The sequence below is a fragment of the Scyliorhinus torazame genome, chromosome 3, assembly GCF_047496885.1.
Source record: "Scyliorhinus torazame isolate Kashiwa2021f chromosome 3, sScyTor2.1, whole genome shotgun sequence".
Taxonomy (NCBI): Eukaryota; Metazoa; Chordata; class Chondrichthyes; order Carcharhiniformes; family Scyliorhinidae; genus Scyliorhinus; species Scyliorhinus torazame.
This window is the reverse complement of record NC_092709.1, coordinates 181619223-181642365: the sequence shown is the minus strand read 5'-3', so window position 1 is coordinate 181642365 and position 23143 is coordinate 181619223. Positions and strand designations below refer to the sequence as shown.

At 47.4% G+C, this 23143-nt stretch overlaps 1 protein-coding gene across 4 annotated transcripts in view; it reads left to right on the top strand.

Annotated features, from left to right (window-relative positions):
* Positions 1-23143, top strand: part of arap2 (ArfGAP with RhoGAP domain, ankyrin repeat and PH domain 2) — a 604005-nt gene that overhangs the window by 308505 nt on the left and 272357 nt on the right. For all 4 annotated transcript variants that reach the window (XM_072496549.1, XM_072496548.1, XM_072496547.1 and 1 more), the window contains 2 exons: positions 20550-20732; positions 21968-22142. In XM_072496549.1, the coding sequence (XP_072352650.1) occupies positions 20550-20732; positions 21968-22142 (358 nt within the window). The remainder of the gene's footprint in view (positions 1-20549; positions 20733-21967; positions 22143-23143) is intronic.

Genomic DNA, 23143 nt, shown 5'->3' with positions numbered 1-23143 from the left:
CCACCTGTGTAGTTTAACGGCATCAAATATGGTGGCACAGCGGTTAGCACTGCTGCCTCAAAGCGCCAGGTGCCCGTGTTTAAATCCAGCCTTGGGTGACTGCCTGCGTGGGTTTCCTCCAGGTGCTTCGGTTTCCTCCCACAGTCCAAAAATGCTCAGGTTTGTTGGATTGGCCATGCTAGAAAATTTCCCCCTAGTGTCCAAAGATATGCAGGTTAGGTGGTATTACAGGGATAGGGTGGGGAGTGGGCCTGGGTAACCTGTCTTTCACAGGGTCGGTGAGGACCCGATGGACCGAATGGCCTCCTTCTGTACTGTAGTGATTCTATGGAATTCTAAGTCAAACATGGGCAAGGAAAACTCTTGCTGATTCCGTGTACTGCTCTTCCTCAGCTGATGAATCACTCCTCCACTTTGAAACCACTTGGAAGGAACACTGAGCAAGAGTGGGAGACTTCAATGCCCATCACCAGAGCTGCTCAATATTACCACTGCCTTGGGTTCTTCAGGACCCATTTTGCTGTCTGTGAGACTGGGCTTGCCCCAGGTGGTGAGAGAACCAACATGAGGGAACAAGCTATATGATCTCGTCCTCACGAATCTAAATGTTGCAGGTGCATCTTCCCATGAAAGTATTGGTAAGAGTGACCACGCCACAATCCTTGTGGAAGCAACATCTGTTTTTACACTGAAGATGTGTTGTGTGGCACTACAGCACTGTTAAATGGGATAGTCAGATCAGATCTAGCAGCTCAAAACTGGGCACCAATAAAGTGCTGTGGATGATCATGAGCAACAGAAATATGTTCAGCCACAAACTAACCTCATGGCATTACATATCCCTCGTTCTGCTCTTATCAACAAGCCAAGGGACCAGCCCTCGATCAATATGGACTCTAAGAGAGTGTGCCAGGATATAAAAATGCAGTACCAACCCGGTGAAGCTACAACAGAGACTACAAACACGCTAAATAATGGAAGTAGATAGAGCTATGTGATCGCACAACTAATAATAACAACAAGGAAAATTGCAAATGCACTAGTGATAATTTATCAAAATTCACTAGACTCTGGGGTGGTCCCGGCGGATTAGAAATTAGCAAACGTGACACCACTGTTTAAAAAAGGAGGTAGGCAGAAAGCGGGTAATTATAGGCCAGTGAGCTTAACTTCTGTAGTAGGGAAGATGCTGGAATCTATCATCAAGGAAGAAATAGCAAGGCATCTGGATGGAAATTGTCCCATTGGGCAGACGCAGCATGGGTTCATAAAGGGCAGGTTGTGTCTAACTAATTTAGTGGAATTTTTGGAGGACATTACCAGTGCGGTAGATAACGGGGAGCCAATGGATGTGGTATATCTGGATTTCCAGAAAGCCTTTGACAAGGTGCCACACAAAAGGTTGCTGCATAAGATAAAGATTCATGGCATTAAGGGGAAAGTAGGAGCATGGATAGAGGATTAGTTAATTAATAGAAAGCAAAGAGTGGGGATTAATGGGTATTTCTCTGGTTGGCAATCAGTAACTAGTGGTGTCCCTCAGGGATCAGTGTTGGGCCCACAACTGTTCACAATTTACATAGATGATTTGGAGTTGGGGACCAAGGGCAATGTGTTCAAGTTTGCTGACGGCACTAAGATAAATGGTGAAGCAAAAAGTGCAGAGGATACTGGTAGTCTGCAGAGGGATTTGGATAGGCTTAGTGAATGGGCTAGGGTCTGGCAGATGGAATACAATGTTGACAAATGTGAGGTTATCCATTTTGGTAGGAATAACAGCAAAAGGGATTATTATTTAAATGATAAAATATTAAAACATGCTGCTGTGCAGAGAGACCTGAGCGTGCTAGTGCATGAGTCGCAAAAAGTTGATTCACAGGTGCAACAGGTGATTAAGAAGGCAAATGGAATGTTGTCCTTCATTGCTAGAGGGATGGAGTTTAAGACTAGGGAGGTTCTGCTGCAATTGTATAAGGTGTTAGTGAGGCCACACCTGGAGTATTGTGTTCAGTTTTGGTCTCCTTACTTGAGAAAGGACGTACTGGCGCTGGAGGGTGCGCAGAGGAGATTCACTAGGTTAATCCCAGAGCTGAAGGGGTTGGATTATGAGGAGAGGTTGAGTAGACTGGGACTGTACTCGTTGGAATTTAGAAGGATGAGGGGGAATCTTAAAGAAACATATAAAATTATGAAGGGAATAGATAGGATAGTTGCGGGCAGGTTGTTTCCACTGGCGGGTGAAAGCAGAACTAGGGGGCATAGCCTCAAAATAATAAGGGGAAGTAGATTTAGGACTGAGTTTAGGAGGAACTTCTTCACCCAAAGGGTTGTGAATCTGTGGAATTCCTTGCCCAGTGAAGCAGTAGAGGCTCCTTCATTAAATGTTTTTAAGATAAAGATAGATCGTTTCTTGAAGAATAAAGGGATTAAGGGAGCTGAGTCCACAAAAGATCAGCCATGATCTCATTGAATGGTGGAGCAGGCTCGAGGGGCCAGATAGCCTACTCCTGCTTCTAGTTCTTATGTTCTTATAATCAGATGGAAGCTGTGAATTCCTGCTGCATTCAGTTTTGAATTAGCATCACAAATGGGAGGTGGAGGCTCCACAGATATCCCCATCCTCATTGATGGGGGAGCCCAGCATTTGATGCAAAGGTCAAGGCTGAAGCTTTTGCAACCATCTTCAGCCAGAAGTACAGATTGGATGATCCATCTTGGCATCGGCCTGAGTCCCCTAGCATCACAGATGCCGATGGTCAGTCAATTTTATTCACTCCAACAAATGCTGCGTTCTGCCAGGGCCACTTTGCTCCAGATTACAAGGCTGCCTTGGTCCAATCATGGACAAAAGAGCTGAGTTCTAGAAGTGAAACAAGTGACTTTGAGGCAACATTTGGCCATGTGTGACATCAAGGATCGCTAGAAAAATTGAAGTCATTGGGAACCAGGGAAAACTCTGCACTGGCTATCATCGTTCCTAGTAAAATTGAAGATAGTTGTGGTTGCTGGTGGCCAATTATCTTAAACTCTGCACATTGTTGCAGGAGTTCCTCAAGGTGGGGATTTAAGCACAACCATCCTCAGCTTCTCCATCAATAATCTTCCCTCCATTGCGAGGTCAGAATGGGAATGTTTGCTGATAAATGCTCAGTGCTCACTATTTGCAACTCAGATACTGAAGCAATGTTTGCCCACATGCAGCAAGACTTGAGGAACATTTGAGCTTGGACTGATAAGTGATGAGTAAAATTTGTGCCAGATAATAACCATCTTCAACAAGAGACAATAATCTCTCCTTGACATTCAATGGCATTATCATTGCTGAATCCCTTACCATCAATATCTTGGCAGATACGTGTCATAATATACACCAGTATATCATGGTGCAGACACACACACACACTGATGGACATGCAGTGGGACCAATCAGCATACACAACACCGCAGCCAATCACCAGTGAGAGCACACGCGCTATAAAGACAGGGGGCAGGAAAGTTCCCGCTCATTTTAGTAGCAGCCAGCTCGGAGCACAGAGCTCACAGCCTGCAACACAGACATTCACCATGTGCTGAGTGCATCACCTGGTTAGGACTAGGCAAGGGTCAACAGTTAAAGCTGGTATTGCATTTACCCACAGTTCAAGTATGTAAATATAGTTAACTTTATAATAAAATAGAGTTGCACCACTTCCAGTGCGCCTTCTCCTGGCATACAAGCAGAAACTCAAGCGGGAGAATCCAGCTAAGAAGGTTGTGCAGTGCTGGTCCGAGGAGACAGAAGAGCTCTTACGTGACTGCTTAGAGACAGTGGACTGGTCCATATTTAAGAACTCAGCGACCAACTTAAATTAGTACGCCACAGACTTCATCAGCAAATGTGTGGACGACTGCGTGCCAAAGAAAGCAGTACGTGCGTTCCCCAACTGTAAACCATGGCTCAATCGCGAGATTGACTCCCTACTGAAGGACAGATCTGAGGCGTTCAAGGCAGACGACCCTGACCTATATAAGAAATACAGGTACGACCTCCGCAAAGCCGTCCGGAATGCCAAGAGAGAATATCAAACCAAGCTAGAGTCACAGATAGACTCTCGGCGGTTGTGGCAAGGACTAAACAACATAACGGGCTACAAAGCGAAGCCGAACAGTATCTCTGGCAGCAGCGCACCCCTCCCCGATGAACTAAATGCATTCTATGCTCGGTTCGAGCAGGTAACCAACAATCCGCTGGCGAGTGCCCCAGCAGCCCATAATTCACCCATACGCACCATCACAGCTTCCAAAGTCAGATTGGCCTTCCTGAAAGTGAACCCTCGGAAGGTGACGGGCTCAGACGGGATCCCTGGTCGTGCACTCAGAGCCTGCGCGGACCAGCTGGCAGAGGTATTCACGGACAGCTTTAACCTGTCCCTACTCCACTCCGAGGTCCCCACCTGCTTCAAGAAGACCACCATCATACCGGTACCAAAGAAGAACCAGGAAACGTGCCTCAATGGCTACCGACCAGTGGCCCTGACTTCAGTCGTAATGAAGTGCTTCGAGAGGTTGATCATGAAGCGCATCACCTCCATACTCCCAGAACGCCTTGATCCACTGCAATTCGCATACCGCTGCAACCGGTCCACATCAGACACCATTTCCCTGGCCCTACACTCATCCCTAGAGCATCTCGAAAACAAGGACTCGTACATTAGACTCCTATTTATTGACTACAGCTCCGCCTTCAACACCATAATCCCAGCCAAGCTCATATCAAAGCTCCAAAACCTAGGACTTGGCTCTCCACTCTGCAACTGGATCCTCGATTTTCTGACCAACAGACCACAATCAGTAAGAATGAACAACAACACCTCCTCCACAATAGTCCTCAACACCGGGGCCCCGCAAGGCTGCGTACTTAGCCCCCTACTCTACTCCCTGTACACACACGACTGTGTGGCAAAACATGGTTCCAATTCCATCTACAAGTTTGCTGACGATACGACCATAGTGGGCCGGATCTCGAATAACGATGAGTCCGAATACAGGAGGGAGATAGAGAACCTAGTGGAGTGGTGTAGCGACAACAATCTCTCCCTCAATGCCAGCAAAACTAAAGAGCTGGTAATTGACTTCAGGAAGCAAAGTACTGTACACACCCCTGTCAGCATCAACGGGGCCGAGGTGGAGATGGTTAGCAGTTTCAAATTCCTAGGGGTGCACATCTCCAAAAATCTGTCCTGGTCCACCCACATCGACGCTACCAACCTGAAAGCACAACAGCGCCTATACTTCCTCAGGAAACTAAGGAAATTTGGCATGTCCACATTGACTCTTACCAACTTTTACAGATGCACCATAGAAAGCATCCTATCAGGCTGCATCACAGCCTGGTATGGCAACTGCTCGGCCCAGGACCGCAAGAAAATTCAGAGAGTCATGAACACCGCCCAGTCCATCACACAAACCTGCCTCCCATCCATTGACTCCATCTACACCTCCCACTGCCTGGGGAAAGCGGGCAGCATAATCAAAGATCCCTCCCACCCGGCTTACTCACTCTTCCAACCTCTTCCATCGGGCAGGAGATACAGAACTCTGAGAACACTCACGAACAGACTCAAAAACAGCTTCTTCCCCACTGTCACCAGACTCCTAAATGACCCTCTTATGGACTGACCTCATTAACACTACACGCTGTGTGCTTCATCCGATGCCAGTGCTTATGTAGTTACATTGTATATGTTGTGTTGCCCTACTATGTATTTTCTTTTATTCCCTTTTCTTCTCATGTACTTAATGATCTGTTGAGCTGCTCGCAGAAAAATACTTTTCACTGTACCTCGGTACACGTGACAATAAACAAATCCAATCCAATCCAGTCCAATCCAGTGTTGGTGACCTGTTTGTGATCCAGAACACCCAACACATCAATACAATTGAACAGAAACTTAACTGGACCAGCCATATTAAAACTTTGGGTACAAAAGCAGTTCAGAGACTGGGTATTCCATCGTGAGTAACTTATCTCCAGACTCACTAAGCCTATCCACCACCTACAGGCATATCAGAAGTGTGATGTAATAGAATGTTCTCCACTTGCCTGGATGAGTGCAGTTCTCAGAACACTCTTAAGCTCAACACCATCCAGGACAAATTGATCAGCACCACCATAAACACTCACACCCTCCTCCACCAATGCACAACGGCAGTAGTGTGTACGATCTGCAAGATGTGTCAACACATTCCCATCATGTGACCCCTACACTAAAAAGGGCAAGGCACAAGGGAAAACCAGCACCTCCAAGTTCCATTCCACACCACAAGCATCCTGACTTGGAAATATATCACCATTCCTTCTCTGTCGGTGGGTTAGAATCCTGAACTCCCTTCCTAACAGTGCTATAGATCTACATAACACCACATGAACTGCAGTGGTTCAAGAAGGTAGCTCACCACCACCTTCCCATGGGCAATTAGGGATGGGCAATAAATTCTGGCCTTGTCAGTACCCACATCCCATGAATGGTTAAGAATCATAGAATTTTTTTTTTAAATCATAGAATGTAGAAGGAGGCCATTCAGCCCAACGGGTCTGCACTGGCTCTTGGAAATAGCACTCTATACAAGCCCATGCCTCCACCCTATCTCCGTAACCCAGTAACACCACCTAACCTTTAAGGGACAATTTAGCATGGCCAATCCACCTAACCTGCACTTCCTTGGACAGTGGGAGGAAACTGGAGCACCCGGAGGAAACCCACGCAGGGATAGGGAGAAAGTGCAAACTCCACACAGTCACCTGAGGCCGGAATTGAACCTGGAGCTGTGAGGCAGCAGTGCTACCCACTGTGCCACCATAGCGCCAAGATTTTTTTTAAAAAAAGGATGATGCTATTGAAACTGTACACGTCTAAAGAATAAGTGTTCATTCCATGCTGATCTATCATTGGGACATTCCACAGCCAGAGGTGACAGAATGGCTAAAACCTGTATGACATTTCGCTGAGCCTTTTTAGCATCTACAACACTCTGAACATTTTTCTCTTGTTATTTATCTCCCAAAATTAAATCATATCTCTTGAACTTTTCTCCAATCCTATTGTACCACTTGTATATTCTTAAATAATTAACATTGTCTTGAAAAAGTTCTGCCTTATGTAGGGCTTTATACATTAAATATGCACTCCTTGTTTTTGAATATCCGCAGCTCAAACAGTTCAATTATTATCAACAACAGTTTGCCTTTATATAGCAGAAAGTCACAAGGTGCTTCACAGGAAAATTTGTCAACCGCAATTTGACACTGGGTCACTGAGGAAATAGTAGGGCCAACGGCCCAAAGCTTGGTCAAGAAGGGTGACTTTAAAAAGAATGTCTAAAAGGAGGAGGGAGTTCCCAAGCATGTGGCCCAGAAAGCTGATCGCCCAGCCACCTCGGGTGCAGTGCCAAGAATGACCCCGCTATCAAAAGGGATTTGTTTTTTTTGGCCTCGGCGCAGAACACCCCACCAAGGCCGCACTTACGGACATTTCCATTTTTAAATGCTGCCCCGATCTCACAATCCTCCACCATCGCTCCGGATCGCCCCAACGCCCTAACGTACCTGTTAGGGGCTCCTTGAGCCCCCGCCCCCATCACTCCACCTTGTAAAGGCAACGCACCCCTGTGCCCGATCTCGAGCAGAGGCAACCTGGCACGTGGGTACCTTGGCTCTGCCAGCCTGGAACCCTGGCAGTGCCACCAGGGCACCCTGGCAGCATCAGGGTGGCACTGTCGGGGTGCCTGGATATCACCGCCAGGGTGCGCAGCTGGCAGTGCCAAGGCCCCCAGGTAGCAGCAGGAGTGTCAGGGTACCACCCTGCCCAGAGTCCGACCACCCGGGGGCCTCCTTTGGTTGACCCCCCCCCCCCCCCCGATGCTGTTATGCCTGGTCCATGTTTTTGTGGACAAGTGCTAAATAGCGGCATGGTGAGATCTCCCAGGCGTGGACATTCATTCCTGGGCCTTGGGAAATCGGCGACGTATTCAACTAAGCCTGACTGCTCATTTAAAAAGGTTAAATCTGGATCCTGCCTAGTGAGGGTGAGATCCAGATCACGACATCTCACGAGATCTCGCATGGCGTTCTGAGTGTCGCAACTATCCCAAGAGACCTCTCTCAGGATTTAACGGCCTCATTGCATCACTGGGTCGGGAGCGATGAGGCCATTCATTAGTGTCCCATATTTCAAGGAGCATTTTAGGGCTCGAGGTGAACACAGCAATAGAGAGGGCCAATGCCATGGATGGAGTTGAAGACAAGTGTGAGGCCTGGCTTAATCAGCAAAATCAGCAAACGGAGGTGATGGGTGAAGGCTTTGGATCAAATCAGAACATGGGGAGCAAAGTTTAAGATGACCTGAAGTTTACATGATGTAGAATATGGGAGGCCAACCAGAAGGGCCGGAAGAGCACTGGAATACTCAAGTCTGAAGGCATCAAAATGCGTGGATTAGAGTTTCAACAGCTTATGAACAGAGGCAGGCCAGGGAAGGGTGTTGTTAAATCATGGAAATAGGCAATCTTACTGATATTTCTTACCATCTTCATATTTTTGCAAACTTCTATTTCATGGCGTCCTTTTTTCTCCTGTGTAAAAGTCCAACTTTTTCCCTAACGTTCCTTCATGACAGAGAATGCATTAGCATATTGCTTTAATGATGTATCCTGTAAAGGTCAATATTTTTTCCAGTAGTCGGCTGACTAATGTGTTTTTTAATTATATTAACTCTCTTGATGAGTGTTTTACCTTCTGTGCTGGCCTTTATCACTACAACTTGAAGCAGTTGACTTGGATACTGCTTCCCAAAATGTGCTCATACATTCACCAATCTATGTAAACGACACCTGGAGCTTGCTTGAGTGCGTAGGTGACTGATAATGAAGTGATTTTCATTCTATTGCCCACAAGAAGTTTTGTCGTGATTTACAAATCTGATTCCTGACCATGGTTTTGCACACAGGAAATTTAAATTGAACTTTTAGAACGTTTCTAGGGTTACTAATACAACCTTCATAAAATATTAAGAAGGCTGCTGGCATAATGTTTCTCATCCCTCTCAAATGATGTTGAGTTTCTCTGAGACAATTCTGTGGCCTGTTTAGTAAGATGATTACATATTCACTCTGACCAGGTAGTCAGTATAATAATTAGACAGCATACTTGAGAGACTAAATGGTAATAATTGACTGCTGAAGGTGACTACTGTAGATTTAGTCAGAAAGGATGTATCTAGTTGTGCCGAAGAAGCACTTAAAAAGTCATGTTATGTGTAATGATAACTTTACATTCATATTATGTCTTGTGACTCACTGATTAAAGTTACACTTCACCCCAGCCCACAGTCATGTTGATCTTGTGAATCATAAATGGGGAACCATGTTACTTCAAAATGTTAACAGTAAAAAATGTGCCAAAGGTTTGTAGAGTTCCTACTTGGTGTGGGCCCACAGCTCAAAATGGACATTTGGGCCAAGATTTTCATCCCTGGGTTCGATCCGCCGAGACTGGAGATAGAATCCATTGAACCCCGACAGTACAGCAGGAGGCCATTCGGCCCATCGAGTCTGCACCGACCCTCTGAAAGAGCACCTCACCTAGGCCCTATTCCCCGCCCTATCTCTGTAACACCACCTAACCTGCACATCATTGGACTCTAAAGGGCAATTTGCATCGGCAATTCCCCTAGCCTGCACATCTTTCGACTGTGGGAGGAATCTGGAGCACCCGGAGAAAACCCACGCAGACAAGGGGAGAACGGGCAGACTCCACACAGTCGCCCACGGCTGGAATTGAACCTGGGTCCAAGGTGCTGTGAGGCAGCAGCGCTAACAACTATGCCTGGCCTTTTAAAAATTTCCGCCTGCAGGTTGGATTTTCGATTTGGGGGTGGGCTAGGGCTGTAATAGGAGATGGAGCAGATGACCTGGAATGAATCCGTCGGCTGCTGAGACGGCCAGCCTCTTTGCTCTGGCCCTGTGTTTAAAGAAATGAAAAATAATTATTTAGACTTCCGGTGGTGGGATGTAGGTGGAAGTCGCACATCGGGCAGCTCCTGCTCGAGGCTCAGTTTTGGAATTTAATGCCTGGGCTCAGGAGCAGCTTTAGGATGAGTTGGTGCAGGGAGACATAAGGAAGGAGGGTAATTTCAAAGTACCAGAAAAAAGCCATTGGGGGAGAAGGGGCGAGCGAAGGTTCGCCGTCGAGTGAAGGGGTCAGCCCGGCTGCAGGAAAGATGGCGGAGGCTGGGTCGCTGTTTGAGGCCATGCACCTTCACAGTAGAGAACGATGACCAAGGTGATGGAGAGTTCGAAAAGCAATTTGCCAAGCATATGGAGGTGATGCGGAAGGAGATTATGGCAGCAATGAAGGTGCTGGTGGAGCAGGCTCTAGCCCTGGTGAAGGCGGTGGTGTTGAAGACATCGGCCGAGGTACGGGAGCAAGGCGAGAAGTTGAAGGGGGTGGAGGAAGCTCTGTCACAGCACAGTGACCAGTTTGAATCGATGGGTGAAGAGTTGCGGAGGGTGTTGGAGGCCAACAAAGGGCTGAGAGTTAAGATGCAGGACCTGGCGAACAGGTCGAGGTGGTAGAACTTGAGAATTGTGGGCTTGCCTGAGTGGGTGGAGGGGAGTACTTCGCGAGGATGCTGGCGGAGTTGCTGTGGGAGGGTATGAACCCCCGCGGTATGAATTGGACAGGGCTTACCGGTCATTCAAGCCGAAGACAAATGAGCTGCCAAAGGTGGTCATAATTTGTTTTCATAAATACCACGTTAAGGAGAAGGTCCTGAGTTGGGCGAACCAAAGGCATGAGGTGCAGAAGCAGTTATTATTTGTATATACCAGGACATGACCGTGGAGTTGGCGAGAAGGCCGGCGGCCTTCGAGCTGGTAAAGGCGGCATTCTACAGCAATGGTGTGAGGTTCGGCATGGTCTACCCAACGAAGCTGAGAGTGACCTACAACTCGAAGAACTTCTACTTTGAGGCAGCGGAGGCATTCGTGAAGGCTGAAGGACTGGGGTTAAAATGAGAGATGGGACAGGGTATTGCTTTGGAGTGAGGGAAGGGGGATGAAATGCTGTGTATAGTTTCATATCTTGTCTGTTGTTTAAAGATGTTAATTTGTTTTCCATGAGTTTTCGGAATGGTTGGGGGGCTTGTTATTTTGGGTTGTTTGGTGGGGAAGGGTCAGGTACCCTGTGGTATGGGGTACAGCAGGTAGGAGGTTGGTGAACTTTGGGGTGATGGTGGTTTTTTGGAGCGGAGTTTTTTTGCACTTGTTTTGTTTGTTTGAATTTTGTTTTCCGGGACTGTGTAGTAGTCATCACTGTTGTATTATATTGTATATACAGCACTGCATACGAGGGTATTATGGTAAGGCCCCTGTACTACAGGTACGGGGGTAGATCCCTGCCTGCTGGCTCCACCCAGTAGGCGGAGTATAAATGTGTGCGCTCTCCGAACTGCAGCCATATCGGCAGCAGCTGTAGGAGGCCACACATCTCTGTGTAATAAAGCCTCGATTACTCTCTACTCTCGTCTCGTCGTAATTGATAGTGCATCGGACTGGACATGGGGGAGGGGATTTGGAAAAGGCGGCGGGGGGGGGGGGGGGGGGGGTCTGAGCAGGGGCCTTCACACTGGCAAGCGAAAGTTGGCTAGTGAACGGGAGTGTAGTGGGGGAGGGGCCTGGTCGAACAGGTTTCAATGGGCCTGGTAGGTGTGAGAGGTGGGGGGTAGGATCGAAACTGGGAGAGATGGTGGATGGGGGGATTCTGGGAGTGAGGGAGGGATTCAACGGCAACAAAGGGTCGGATCAGGCCCAGAGTGCAGGACCCGGGCTTATGACGATGTTGGTTAGGAGGGGAGGGTGAGAGACCCAGGTCAGAATAATAGGGTGGAACGTGAGGGGATTTGGGGGGACGGGGGGGAGGGGGGACTGGTGAAGAGGTCAAGGGTGTTTGCATATCCCGTGTTTGCGTGGGTTTCGCCCCCACAACCCAAAGATGTGCAAGGTAGGTGGATTGAACACGCCAAATTGCCCCTTTATTGGAAAAAATTAATTGGGTACTCTTAAATTTATTTTTTAAAAAGAGTGTTTGCGCATTTAAAGAGCCTAAAGGCTGACGTGGTAATGCTGCCGGAGACCCACCTGAGGGTGAATGATCAGGGGATGCTCAGGAAGGGCTGGGTGAATCAGGTGTCCCATTCTGGGTTTGATAGGGCTCAGGGGTTAGCCGTATTCGTGGGCAAGAAGGTGAAATTTCAGGTGGAGAAAGTGGTGGCGGACTAGGGGGGCAGGTAGTGATTGTGACAAGAGGGGAGGTTGGTGGCGCTGGTGAGCGTATACAGTCCCCAGTGGGATGATGTAGGGTTTGGGAAGAGGATGCTGGGTTCCATCCTGTGCTTGGATACTCGTGAGTTAATGGTAGGAGGGGACTGGAATATGGCGCAAGAGCCGAGGATGGTCAGGTTGCAACCGCACCCACTGGTCCAGTCCGGTGGGGGGGGGGGGGGGGGGGGGGGGCGGCGAAGGTGCTTACTGGGCTCATGAGAGAGATGGGAAGAGTGTACCCATGGAGGTTCATTCAACCGAGGGAGCGGGAGTACTCTTTTTTTTTCTTCTCCCATGTACATGAAGTATATTCAAGAATAGACTTTATCGTGGCGGGGAAGGTGTTATTGGCTGGAGTCGAGGGGTCGGAGTATTCTGAGTTAGTGATCTCGGATCATGCGCCAAATTGGGTGGATGTGGTCTTGGAGAAGGGGTTGGCCCAGAGATCGGGATGGAGAATGCAGTGGGGGTGTTGGGGGAACCAGAGTTTTGTGATACGTTTGGGAAGATGATTGTGGGATTCAATTGTACTGGGGAGATTTTGCAGGCGGTGATTTGGGAGGCTCTAAAGGCAGTAGTGAAGGGGGGGGGGTGATCTAGCTGAAGGCTAAGGTGGACAAGGAGGAGGGGGAGGAGCGGGAAAAGTTGATTGTGGAGATGTTTGAAGTGGATAGGAGGTATGCAGGGGACTCGGACCCTGCCCTCCTGGACAGGAGGAAGGAGCTTCAAACAAAGTTTGACCGGTTGTCCACAGGGAAGGCAGTGCAACAATTGAGATGGGCAAGGGGGGGGCAGTTTACGAACATGGGGAAAAGGCGTACGTTGGCCAGCCAGGAGGAAGGCGACAGCGAGGGAGATTGCCCATGTACGGGATAAGACGGGGAAGTTAGTGGTGGTCCCGGAGCAGTTAATAAAGTTTTTGGTATGTTTTATGAGAAGTTGTATAGGTTGGAACCGACGGGAGGGTAGCGAGAGATGTGGGAATGCTGGACGGGTTGGAGCACCCGAAGTTGGGGGAGGAAGATAGGGCAGGGCTGGAGGGGCCGGTGAGGGAGCAGGAGGCAACAAAGGCAGCAATCGGGATCAATCAATTCAGTCAGGCAAGTCGGATGTGTTCCCAGTGGAATACTATAAGGGGTTTAAGGACAAGTTGGCGCTGCTGATAGTGGGAATGTTTGAGGAGGCGATCGGTAGGGGGACTTTGCTGCAGACGTTGGGACAGGTTTCGATTTCCCTGCTGTTAAAAAAGGACAAGGACCCAGTGGAGTGTGGGATGTGTAACCCCATATCCCTACTGAATGTGGATGCCAAGATACTGGCTGGGGCAAGGTTGGAGGGGTGCCTCGCGAAGGTAGTAGGAGAGGATCAGACAAGGTTCATAAAGGGAAGGCAGCTGTTCTCGAATGTTAGAAGGTTGTTAAATGTGATCATGTCACCGTCAGGCGGGAAGGAGACGGAGGTGGTGGTGTCACTAGATGCGGAGGAGGCGTTTGATCAGGTAGAGTGGGGTTATTTGATGGCAGTCTTGGAAAGATTTGGGATCGGGCCGAGGTTTACGGCGTGGGTATGGCAGTTGTCTCGGGAGCCAATGGCGAGTGTTCGCACGAATAACATGAGTTTGGGATGTTTTGCTCTGCACCTGGGTACTAGGCAGGGGTGCCTCCCCTCCCAATCCCTGCTGTGTGCATTGGCTATAGAGTCGCTGGCCATCGCTCTAAGGAGCTCCGCCTTCCGGAATGAGATAGTTGCGGGGGGGGGGTGGGGGGGGGGGGAGAATGTTGGCTATAGAGCTGCTGGCCATCACTCTAAGGAGCTCCGTCTTCCAGAAGGAGATAGTGGGGCGTGGGGGGCATCATTGACTATCCTTGTACTCTGACGACTTATTACTGTACACCTCAGAGCCGAGTACTTCGGTGGGGAATACAATGGGGCTGTTCCAAAGATTCAGGTCGTTCTCAGGGTATACATTGAACCTAGGTATGAGCGAGCATTTTATGGTGTCTCAACCAGGAGTGAGGACGGTGTGGGGGGAGCTGCCATTTTGTAGGGCGGCAACCTATTTCAGGTACTTTGGTGTGCAGGGTGGCTCAGCACTGGGGTGGGCTCCGAAGGCAAACTTCTACTAGTTTGTTGGGGAGGGTGATGGCCGATTTGGCAAAGTGGGCCAACCTCCCTCTGTCGTTGGTGGGTGGGGTGCAGGCAGTTAAAATCAATGTGCTACCGCGATTTCTGTTTCTATTTCAGTGCCTGCCGGTCTCTCTACCCAAATCTTTTTTCAAGGAGGTAGACAAGCGGGTCTCCTCGTTTATTTGGTGGGGGGGGGGGGGGGTAGGTGGGTTAGGAGGGGGGGGTAGGTGGGTTAGGAGGGCGGTTCTGCAGAGTGGACGACAAGTGAAAAGGCTGGGGCTCATAAACTTATTCTGTTATTACTGGGCGGTGAACGCTGAGAGGGTGTGGGGCTGAGTCGTGGCGGGGAGCGAGTCCCGGTGGGTTAAGATGGAAGAGGGCTCGTGTCGGGGTTGAGGGCGCTGGCAACGGCGCCACTCCCAATAGCCCCGGGTAAGTATTCGGTGAGCCCGGTGGTGGATGCAACTTTGAAGATCTGAAGACAGTTCAGAAGCATTTTGAGTTGGAGGCTGGGTCGGGTGGAGTGCTGATTAGGGGAATCATATTTTTGAGCTGGGGAGATTGGATGTGAGGTTTCAGAGATGGATGGAGAGGGGGATTAGAGCAGTGAAGGATCTGTTTCTGAGTTGCGAGGTTGGGGGAGCTGGGAGAGAAGTACTGGTTGGTGCAGGAGGAAGGGTTTAAGTACCTACAAGTCCGAGATTTTGCGAGGAAGGAGTTTGCGATCTTCCCGATAGCTCCGGCCCCTCGAGGCGGTACTGTCAGCGGGAGGGTTGGAAAAGGGGGTGGTGTTGGCGATCTATGGGAGGATTTTGGAGGAGGATATCCATGGAGGGGATTGTCGTAGTAGAGGTATTACGGTACCTGATAGGCTGGAGCACCGTTGGTGGAAACTGTATTCTTTCTTTTTTAAAAAAATATATATTATTCAAGATTTTTGGGCCAAACATAATACGTAGTGTTTCTTTTACACATCAATAAAGCGATATAAATAACAGTGGCCAGTTTTAAACATAAATAAATAATATATGAACAAAAGCAAAAACAAAACTAAATGGCAACTGCCTTGTCAAAAATAAATACTCTCCAAAGATACAATCCAACAGTCCAATATACCATTACCTATAACAAATGCCTATACATATACAATAACATCCCTGAGAGTCCGTCCGATTTTCTCTCCCCCCCCCCCTCCCCCCCTGGGTTGCTGCTGTTGTCGTCTTTTTTTCCATTCCCTCTATCTTTCTGTGAGGTCGTCGACGAACGGTTGCCACCGCCTGGTGAACCCTTGAGCCGAGCCTCTTAATACGAACTTAATTCGTTCTAACTTTATAAACCCTGCCATGTCGTTTATCCAGGTCTCCACGCCCGGGGGTTTGGCTTCCTTCCACATTAACAATATCCTGCGCCGGGCTACTAGGGACGCAAAGGCCAAAACATCAGCCTCTCTCGCCTCCTGCACTCCCGGCTCTTCTGCAACCCCGAATATAGCCAACCCCCAGCTTGGTTCGACCTGGACCCCCACCACCTTCGAAAGCACCTTTGCCACCCCCACCCAAATCCCCTGTAGTGCCGGGCATGACCAGAACATGTGGGTGTGATTCGCTGGGCTTCTCGAGCATCTCGCACACCTGTCCTCTACCCAAAAAAATTTACTAAGCCGTGCTCCAGTCATATGCGCCCTGTGTAACACCTTAAATTGTATCAGGCTTAGCCTGGCACACGAGGACGATGAGTTTACCCTACGTAGGGCATCAACCCACAGTCCCTCCTCAATCACCTCCCCCAGCTCTTCTTCCCATTTCCCTTTCAGCTCATCTACCATGCTCTCCCCCTCGTCCCTCATTTTCCTATATATGTCCGACACCTTACCACCCCCCACCCATGTCTCTGAGATCACTCTATCCTGCACCTCCTGCGTCGGGAGCTGCGGGAATTCCCTCACCTGTTGCCTCGCAAAAGCCCTCAGTTGCATATACCAAAATGCATTCCCTTGGGGCAACCCATATTTTTCCGTCAGCGCCCCCAGACTCGCAAACGTCCCATCCACGAACCGATCCCTCAATTGTGCTACCCCTGCTCTTTGCCATACTCCAAATCCCCCATCCATTCTCCCCAGAACAAACCAATGGTTATTTCCTATCGGGGACCGCACCGAGGCTCCTGTATTTCCCCTATGCCGTCTCCACTGCCCCCAAATTTTCAATGTAGCCACCACCACCGGGCTTGTGGTGTATTTCCTCGGTGAGAACGGCAACGGTGCCGTCACCAATGCTTGTAAGCTAGTCCCCCTGCAGGACGGCCTCTCCAATCTCTTCCACGCTGCTCCCTCCCCTTCTCCCATCCACTTACACACCATTGAAATATTGGCGGCCCAGTAGTACTCACTTAGGCTCGGTAGTGCCAGCCCCCCACTGTCCCTACTACGCTGCAAAAATCCCCTCCTCACTCTCGGGGTCTTCCCGGCCCACACAAAACTCATAATACTCTTCTCGATTCTTTTGAAAAAAGCCTTCGTGACCATCACCGGGAGGCACTGAAATACAAAAAGGAATCTCGGGAGGACCACCATTTTAACCGCCTGCACCCTACCCGCCAGTGACAGGGACAGCATGTCCCATCTCTTAAAGTCCTCCTCCATCTGTTCCACCAACCGCGTTAAATTAAGCCTATGTAATGTACCCCAATTCTTGGCTATCTGGATCCCCAAGTACCGGAAGTCCCTTGTTACCTTCCTCAACGGTAAATCCTCTATTTCTCTACTCTGCTCCCCTGGATGCACCACAAACAACTCACTTTTCCCCATGTTCAGTTTATACCCTGAAAAATCCCCAAACTCCCCAAGTATCCGCATTATCTCTGGCATCTCCCCCGCCGGGTCCGCCACATATAGCAACAAATCATCCGCATACAGAGATACCCGGTGTTCCTCTCCTCCCCTGAGTACTCCCCTCCACTTCCTGGAACCCCTCAATGCTATGGCAAGGGGTTCAATCGCCAGTGCAAACAATAACGGGGACAGAGGACATCCCTGCCTCGTCCCTCTATGGAGCCGAAAATAATCAGACCCCCATCCATTCGTGCCCACGCTCGCCATCGGGGCCCTATACAGCAACTGTACCCATCTGATATACCCATCTCCAAAGCCAAATCTCCTCAGCACCTCCCACAAATAATCCCACTCCACTCTATCAAATGCTTTCTCGGCGTCCATCGCCACCACTATCTCTGCTTCCCCCTCTGGTGGGGGCATCATCATTACCCCTAGCAGCCTCCGTATATTTGAACAGTATGCTTTCTATTGGTTAAGATGTATAGTAGCTCCGCCCTGCTAGGCGGGGTATATGAGCCCTTGCCGTCCCAGCAGCCTTCATTCTGTACCTGAGCTGCTGGGGGAAACATCTAGCTTATTAAAGCCTTCAGTTGGACTACACCTCGCTTTAGTGGTCATTTATCGTGCATCAGGGATTAAGATTCAGTGGGAGGGAGAGCTGGGGGAGGTGATGGAAGAGGCACTGTGGTGTGAGATGCTGCGAAGGGTGAATGCTTCAACCTCGTGCGATGTTGAGGCTGAATGGGTGCCACTGTAGCACAGTGGTTAGCACTATTGCTTCCCAGCACCAGAGTCCCAGGTTTGATTCACCCTTGGGTCACTGTCTGTGCAGTCTGCATGTTCTCTACGTTTCTGTGTGGGTTTCCTCCAAATGCTCCCGTTTCTTCCCAGAAGTCCCGAAAGATATGCTGTTAGGTGGATTGGACATTCTGAACTCTCCCTCTGTGTACCTGAACAGGCGCTGGAGTGTTATTAAAATTGAAGGTTGGGTATAGGGTGCACCCACCTCACAAGTGCAAGGATGAGCCGACTCTTTGAGGGGGTAGAGGATGCCTGTGAGTAGTGTGGGAGGGGGCCCGCAAACCATGTGCACATGTTGTACTCCTGCCCGAAGCTGGAAAGATATTGGAGGGAGATATTTAACATCATCTCGGGGATGCTGCATATAGACTTGGAGCCTGGTCCCTTAGAGGCCATTCTCGGGGCATCGGACCGACCCAAGTTGTAGGAGCAGACGTTTTAGCCTTGCCTCGCTGATTGCTCATAAGCAGGTCCTGTGGGGTGGAGGTCAGCTTCCCCGCCCTGTGCCTTGGTGTAGCGAGGGGACCTGCAAGAATTTTTGACCCTGGAGAAGGTGAAGTTTGAGGTAAAGGGGGGGGGGGGGGGTGTGAAGGAGGGGTTCTACAATTCATAGGGTTTCTTTATTATGCAGTTTTGGGAGTTGGTTGCCGTTGAAGGGGGGGATGGCAAGGGGGACTCTGGTTTGTCGTTTGCTTTTTAGTTTTAACTTGCAAGTCAATATTTTAGGTTGCATATTGATGGGGTCATTTTGTTGTTGTTTCTCTTTTTTTTGTTTGTATGGTGAAAAAGATGAAAATATGACGAATAAAAAGATTTTTTTACAAAATGTAAAAAGTAAATCCCTCTAGCCCTCAACACCCTACACGCTCCCCATTTCCTGCCAATCCATACCTGCCCTCAAAACTCCATGGCAACGTACTGCCATACTTTGCCCTTATCCCTCCATGTCAATTCACGTAGAATCCTTGGGCAGTTCCTAGACAGGCTTGACAGTTCCTGGGCAGCTATGTCAGGTTTAACAGTTCCTGAACAGTTTTGATAGGTTTGATTCTGCCTGAACAGGTTTGACTGTTGACCACCTGTTTAAACGTTCTTTGGCAGCTGGTTGGTTCCTTAACAGCTACAGAGCCCTTTACAGTTCAGTGGCAGCTGGTTTGTGCGCAAAACGTGCATAGTTATGTTTACTTTTAACAATGCCAAATGGCACCATACGTCTCCCAAAGGGTGCCTTATGTCTCCCAACGTGTCCAGGAACCCAATCCCCAATTATATCTGTACAAATCATTAACTTCCTATGTTAGCCATGGTTGACTCATTACTCCTGTTGGGCTTTTGTGCCTTAAAGGAATGTATATTTGTAAGCTGTGTATTCGTTCTTTAAATATGAACATTTCCTGTCTACTGTCATACTTTTAAAATATTTTTTTCCAATCCACCACAACAAACTTGCATAGTTTGCATAGTTCCCTTTGTTTAGATTTAAGACCCTAGTTTCGGATTGAACTACATTGCTTTCAGACTTAATGAAAAATTCTGACATAATATGGTCACTCTTTCCTAAGGATTATTTTACAACAGGATTTTTAATTAGCCCTCTAATGCAGACACTATATTCATGGTGTCAGCTTGTTGATAGGAATCTGTACATCAGTAAATTATGCTTCAAAGTATTTTACTGAGGTAAATGGGAATAGGCTCACGGGAATAAATCAGCAGTTTATTAAAATTATTGCTTCTCACACTCCATGCCATGGCCCCGTAGTTTCCACTAGCTAGATGTTGGTCAAAAGAATTGACCACTTAGGGTGGCATGGTGGCACAGTGGTTAGCACTGCAGCCTCACGGCACCAAAGATTTGGGTTCAAACTCGGTTCCGGGCCACTATCTGTGTGGAGATTGCACATTCCCCCTGTGTCTGCGTGGGTCTCACCCTCACATCCCAACGATGTGCAGGGTAGTGGATTGGCCATGCTAAATTGCCCCTTAAAAGCAAGCAAAAAAAAAAGTACCATTGAAGCCAACAAAAATTTAGGTTTCCATGAATAGGTTTGTATTCATGGAACTGCTTGAATGATTGCTGTACCAAGCTCAAACTGGTCTGAAATATGTATTAGGAATGGACTTGCAGTCTGCCTGACTGAAGCATTTGGATGCTTTGCTACCATATCTGTTTTCCTAACACACAGGCATTCTGATCATGACTCCTCACTCTCAACAGTTTTGGCGCACCTGGCTGAAGTTCAAAGTTCCAGCAGCTATGTTTCTTATGCAAAAAATAGATTTGCATATGTTTGAAACTTTAGCCCCACAAGGTTTTATACATAAAGTGCTTTGGAACCGAAAAGTTGAATTTTGAAATTGAAAACAAATAAAAATGTTTGTGCCAAAGACTACCAGGGTCTAATAGCTGAGCCTCTTGATTGAATTGCAGCTCTTCATTGTGGTCGGAAACAGGACAGTCAATGCTTTTTGGACAGCAAATCTCAAAGCAGGTGAAGAACTGGATATGGATGCTCCCCCAAGCCATCGTCTTGAATTCATTACTCAAAAATACAAAGAAGGAAAATTTCGAAAAAAACTCTCATCTTTTCAAAATCAGAAAGAACTAAACAAGGTAATGCAAGTTATTCTCAAAATGAGTTCTGCGTAGCCTGATGCTGACTAAAATCGTCCCTTAGTAATTAAGTTAATACTCCTTCGGTAAATATATCTGTTCAAACATTGACGTTATTTCTTTTTTTTTCAAAAAAACAGAATACAAGTTTGATTTGTGCCTTATTTACTCACTTGACTTGATGCAAGACAAACTAACATTGGCTTTTCCATCAATTCAATCTTTCATATATGCTGCTCCATTTTCTGACGTGACCAGATAGATGTTAAGCCAATGTTTGCACCTAGAAGTAAATTGTCATTTTTTTTTCTTGGTGTTAATTCATTTTCCCTTGTCATATCTTTAAAGTGTCATAGGTGATATTTTCAAAATAATTTTCATTCAACACTACAAAAAGAATTCCTCGGAGCTAAATCTGATATATTGCTTCACCTCTTTTAGTGAGAAAATTGCTTTTTATTATCCATCCCATCTTTTTTTTCCCACTAGCCCTAAACAAATAATTATACGCACGCATGCTTCCAAAGAATGACAATATTGAGGATGATGCAAAGAGACTGCAACACTGCAAATGTTGCTGAAACCTCTGTTGAGCTATATCAATTAGTGACCATAAGGCCCACTCCCCAAGTTTCAAGAGATTGTGCCATGACTAAGATGATGAAATCAAACCATTTGGTATAACTGCCAGCTTGGATATTTCAGTTCAGGTGCACGTCACCTTTCCTTCATAATTGTTGCCTGTCATTATGGCTTCTGTTTCGGCATTATCCCTGAAAGTAAGTTTTCTTTGTTGCACTGATCAGCTGGCCTCAGCACTTGCGGTGCTTCTAGAATCCAAAACAAAGTTTCTTTAACCCAGCTTCTGCCATTTATTTGACCACTTACTCAACTTGACTAAATTATCGTGAAGCCTTTTAATATCCTCCTCCCACTCATGTTCCCACCAATTTTGTGTCATCAGCAAACTTGGAAATATTACATTTGGTTACCTCATTCAAATCATTGAAACATTTATGTGAGGGGAAAGTAATTTGGAACATAAAATGTTCAAATTGTAAGTATCCCATTACGTGGTACTACAAGCGTCATGTACTGATGCGCAAAGCTCTGGTCAAAAAATCTTTTTTGGCATGTAGATGTTATCAACATGTGTGTTTGATTTAACTTTATCCTGTAATTATGCCACTCCATACTATAACACTGTAAAACATTCCACTTTTTTGTGCAAATAGGCTCTATGTCAAGCAGTCATGAAACCGGATATCTTTGAATCCATGTCACTTGTTTTCAGTGGGGCAGATGTCATGTGTGCAACAGGCGAACCTGCACATTGTACCCCTTACCTGTTAGCACAGAAAGCTGGCCAACGGTTGCAAATGGAGTTTCTGTTTCACAATAAACTCTCAGGTAAAGCTTGTTTGAGGGGTGCACCCCAGAACTGTCTATATTTTGAAAGTGACCCTATATTTTAAGAGGATATTGATTTTGTAAACATAATTGGTCATCAATATTTCCAAGAACTTTTAAAATGCAAAATTTAGACAAAGAGAACACCTCTGTTTCTTTGACCAGAGCTTGTATAATTTGCAGACATTCAATTTTCCGTGACTAACAGCTATTTGTAGTGGAATATTTCTGATAAGTAAACCAACCAAGAAACTAAGGGCTATGTCTTAACTCCCAAAGAGGTGGGTGAGTTGGAATCATGCCAGAGGTACAAATATCAGGAACAGGAACCAAACCAATCTTGACCCACCCATTTTTAGTTGTAAAAGAGTTGGGGGGCAGGTCGTCAATTAGCTCATAGTTAAAATCCAGGCATAAAACTCTGAAGGCAGCTGTAGAATTGATTGCATTTGTTAACAACAATGCACCACATTGAAGACAAAATACATTTCCTTCTACAAAACAGAGACTGGGCACCTTGGGATCTTCAGCTTATGGCCATGGTTTTTATACAAATATATATTATAGTGAGGCTATGTGCTCTCAATTAGTCACATTTTAACCACAAGTAGCTGGGCTTCCTGAGTCTCTTGAAACTCTCCAGTTTAAAGAGCACAAATGGGATTGAATTTGTGAGGTAAATAATCTCTACAGCACGGCTTGTGGATAAAGGGAAGTAGGAGTGCTTCCTTCAGGCTTTACAAATTACCCACTGAACCCACCAGATCTATTTGTTAGCTCGTCTTTCCACCCCAACCACCATCTGCATGACTGGACTCAAATCCTCATCTCCAGCCTGTCAATCTGGCTGCCTGTGGGTTGGAACCTCAATTAAAGAGGCCTTGCTGTTAAATGATGATGTAATAATTGTGCCCACTTCTCTCTCCCCCCCCCCCCCCCCCCCCGATATAGAACCTGCTTCAGGCTAAAATCCAGGCATAAAACTACGAAAGCAGCTGTAG